Consider the following 3,987-nt stretch of genomic DNA (forward strand, 5'->3'; position numbering starts at 1 on the left):
ACTTGTATAATTATATGCAGTTACTACCCAAAACCTGACATGTAATGTTTAATGCACCATGTTGATGACATCAAAAAACTTTTTTTCCCCCGATTATTTTAGATAATATTATTCAAATTTATGTTTGAAACGAGTCATGTCAAAAGTAATCAAAAAGTAGTCCGATTATATTACCTAAAATGTGCAATGTAATAGATTGTTAAAACTACAACTTTTATTGAATTCAGTAATGGACTACAATTTGTAAGTAATCTACCCAGCAGTGCTTATAAGTAAAACTCTGACAGCAGGTTAGTTATGTTTTTATGCAGAGATTTTTATATTTTAAGACAACAAAATGCAAAGTACTGGAAAAGTCACCTCAGATGTAAAATTGTAAAATGCTTTTAATCTTTCAACACTGATGCATAATGTGGCTTTAGACAAATTGTTTTGAAAATGCAAATGATCCTATCTGTCGTAGCTTGAAATTTTGCCTTTGGGTTGCCAAGCTGAAATGAACCCATTATTAATTTTTAAATACCTTTTACCTAAAAGCGCCCTGAAGGCTGAACCACTCCCACCCGCTGAGAGTATAAACCCAAAACCACCACCTGCAACGCTCATTCCGAATCTAGAATCCACCTGTGCATCAGCCCATCATCCTTCTGAGTGGCCGACAACATGAGCTTTGCGCTTCAGTCATCGTTACAGTCAAGCTTCAAGACCAACTCCGACTTTGTGAGTGATCCCTCAGCCTTTCCTGCACTCTTGACTTATATTAGCCTTTCTACATTGTAAACTTTAACATAACATACAGAATACTTTTTTACTATTTCAATGAGTTCAAAAACTCCAACAAGAATTTGGTTAGTATAGGCTGATGCCTGTTTTCTTCTGCTTTACTACAGAAAATTCCTTATGTGGGCCCAATTTCAGGAGGACTGAGAGAAGACATGGCCTTGTACTTGCAGGGAGTCCCTACTAATGCTGACGAGTAAGCAATTATTCATTTGGCCTTGTGTAATGCAACCAAGTATAAAATTAGTGCAATACTAGAGTTCATTCAGGAATAGACCACATCCTCAGATATGCACTTGAATCAGGTTTAGGTAACAAGGTCCACTTTTCTGCAGAGTTTACCTCCAACTCTGATTACACCCACTTGCCTGTAACTTTGATTAGCTTGTTCAGGTGTGTTTGTTTAGGACTGGATCTAAACTCTGCGGAAAAGTGGTTCTCAAGGACCAGAGTTGAGAACCCCTAGTTAGTTACTGAGGTGAGTCATTACCTGGATTTGATTAATGTAACATTTCTCATCTTCTATGCAGGTTTAGAGTAAATTTCAAGACTGGGCCTACTGACAAGCATGATATTGCTTTCCACTTCGCCTCCCGAATGGGCTTAAATGTGGGCATGAACAGCTCCAGGAATGGAGAATGGGAGGGCGAGGAAAGTGTCTCTGATAACCCCTTTGAAAAGGGACAAGCTTTTGAGATGTTCATCGTCATCAAATCCGAAGGATATCAGGTATGTGTTTTGTATGAGTCACTGCACATCCGTAAAAGAACTCTAGGAACTTGTCCTCACATGAGTTGTGTTGCTTTGGATCATCAGGTATACGTGAATGGCAAGGAGCTTCACATGTTCAAGCACCGTATACCGCTTGAAAAAGTGTCAACGTTAAATATCAATGGAGATGTTGCCGTGAATCTTTTTGGCTTCATTCAAGTAAGTTACTTTTTTATCAGCAGACTCAATATTGCACAATGAATGATCCTGTGTTGGAATCCAGTGAGAATTATGTGGAAAGTAAAGAGCTTTCTAAATACACTCTCTCTTTTAGAACTGGAGCACATCCTCATTTGTTACTAAAGTCAAGTCAACAATCACTAGTCTGGATGGGAAACGTTCCACCGTACAGGCAGAGATCTTGCAGCCAGTCCAAAACCCTGTGAGTGACCGATGCTTTCTAGTGACTTCTGAATGCACAACAAAGTGCAAACACTTAATGAAACAGCAGTGCATGAGAACTGTTTCACCCAAGACCAACTGTCTCACTAGTTTCAGGATTATGATGGCCACTTCAAACTTCAATGAAATTCTGAGTTTTCCATTTTAGTGAGTTCAAAAACTGCAACAAGAGTCTGATTAATGAAGGCTGATGCCTATTTTCTTGTGCTTTACTACAGAACATTCCTTATGTGGGCACAATTTCTGGAAGACTGAGAGAAGACATGGCCTTGTACTTGCAAGGAGTTGTTCCTACAAATGCTGACCAGTAAGCAATTATTCATTTGGCCTTGTGTAATGCAATCAAGTATAAAATGAGTGCAATACTAGAGTTCAGTCAGGAATAGACCACATCCTCAGTTATGCACTTGAATCAGGTTTAGGTAACAAGGTCCACTTTCCTGCAGAGTTTACCTCCAACTCTGATTACACCCACTTGCCTGTAACTTTCTAGTAGTCCTGAAGACTTTGATTAGCTTGTTCAGGTGTGTTTGTTTAGGACTGGATCTAAACTCTGCGGAAAAGTGGTTCTCGAGGACCAGAGTTGAGAACCCCTAGTTAGTTAGTCAGGTGAGTCATTACCTGGATTTGATTAATGTAACATTTCTCATCTTCTATGCAGGTTTAGAATAAATTTCAAGACTGGGCCTACTGACAAGCATGATATTGCTTTCCACTTTGCCTCCCGAATGGGCTCAAATGTGGGCATGAACAGCTCCAGGAACGGAGAATGGGAGGGTGAGGAAAGTGTCTCTGATAACCCCTTTAAAAAGGGACAAGCTTTTGAGATGTTCATCGTCATCAAATCTGAAGGATATCAGGTATGTGTTTTGTATGAGTCACTGCACATCCGTAAAAGAACTCTAGGAACTTGTCCTCACACGAGTTGTGTTGCTTTGGATCATCAGGTATACGTGAATGGCAAGGAGCTTCACATGTTCAAGCACAGTATACCGCTGGAAAAAGTGTCAGCGTTAAATATCAATGGAGATGTTGCCGTGAACCTTTTTGGCTTCATACACGTAAGTTACTTTTTTATCAGCAGATTCAATATTGCAGAATGAATGATACTGTGTTGGAATCCAGTGAGTATTATGTGGAAAGTAAAGAGCTTTCTAAATACACTCTCTCTTTTAGAACTGGAGCACATCCTCATCCACCATACAGTAGGAGATCTTGCAGCCAGTCCAAAATCCTGTGAGTGACTTCTAAACGCACGACAAAGTGCAAACACTTAATGAAACAGCAGTGCATGATGAGAACTGTTTCACCCAAGAGCAACTGTCTCACCAGTTTCAGGATTATGATGTTCAGTATAAAGGCTGAAGTTTATATAACTCTCCTTTGTTTTCACAGGGTATGTGAACAGGAGCGTTTCTGTGGCTGCGTTCTCAGAGAATAACGTGAAAATCATGCATGTCTTCATCCTGATATTCACTCCTCAAGCAAATCATTGATTTTAATCTAACACATTATAACCAATCAAGGTCACTGCTTATATTGCAATGAAAGCAAATACATTTAATTTTCTTAAACCACACTGCTCTATGTTGGGAGTTTTGGGACACAATACAAGCACATTTTAGAAAAAGCTCTGTCACCATATGGATATATAGACACCTGTAATGCATTATATTAATTTGAGGGGGTTTTCTTTGATTCTTAAGCAAACTGAAATCTAATGGCAATGTTATTTGGATTTTTTTATGCAAACTCAATGACTGTTTTTGGCAAACCATTCTGAAAGTAAATCTTGAGATACAACAATAAAAGCTTTTCAGTTCATTTTCATCTTCATAACTGCATGTTTCACATTTGGAGAAGCTACTCTCAAGAATCTGTCCCAAGTGTAAAGATCACTGAGTTGACTTTAGAAATGGACGCTATTTTCACAGTCAATCTAGCTAAAGAAAATATATTTGACATGTGTCCTCAGAATGTTTTTACATAAATGGCCACAAGGTGGAAGTCTTTCCACAGACGTACAGCCAGTGA

The 3,987-nt window shown here is 38.9% G+C and overlaps 1 protein-coding gene across 1 annotated transcript; it reads left to right on the forward strand.

Annotated features, from left to right (window-relative positions):
* Positions 1-290: 290 nt before the first annotated feature.
* Positions 291-3,777, forward strand: LOC125254423 (galectin-4-like). The gene is made up of 10 exons (XM_048169038.1): positions 291-720; positions 891-976; positions 1,311-1,509; positions 1,597-1,710; positions 1,826-1,933; positions 2,172-2,260; positions 2,615-2,813; positions 2,901-3,014; positions 3,130-3,189; positions 3,349-3,777. Exons 1-9 carry the CDS (start codon positions 664-666, stop codon positions 3,160-3,162), a joined length of 999 nt encoding a protein of 332 aa, XP_048024995.1. The 5' UTR covers positions 291-663; the 3' UTR covers positions 3,163-3,189; positions 3,349-3,777.
* The last annotated feature ends 210 nt before the right edge of the window (positions 3,778-3,987 follow it).

Source organism: Megalobrama amblycephala, linkage group LG19 (assembly GCF_018812025.1).
Source record: "Megalobrama amblycephala isolate DHTTF-2021 linkage group LG19, ASM1881202v1, whole genome shotgun sequence".
Taxonomy (NCBI): Eukaryota; Metazoa; Chordata; class Actinopteri; order Cypriniformes; family Xenocyprididae; genus Megalobrama; species Megalobrama amblycephala.

Bases quoted from the DNA above. Each gene is read 5' to 3' on its own strand.
- LOC125254423 (XM_048169038.1), top strand. From the start codon at position 664: ATGAGCTTTGCGCTTCAGTCATCGTTACAGTCAAGCTTCAAGACCAAC. The intron at 1,510-1,596 runs GTATGTGTTTTG...TTGGATCATCAG, and splicing joins TCAAATCCGAAGGATATCAG to GTATACGTGAATGGCAAGGA. The intron at 2,261-2,614 runs GTAAGCAATTAT...TCTTCTATGCAG, and splicing joins GTTCCTACAAATGCTGACCA to GTTTAGAATAAATTTCAAGA.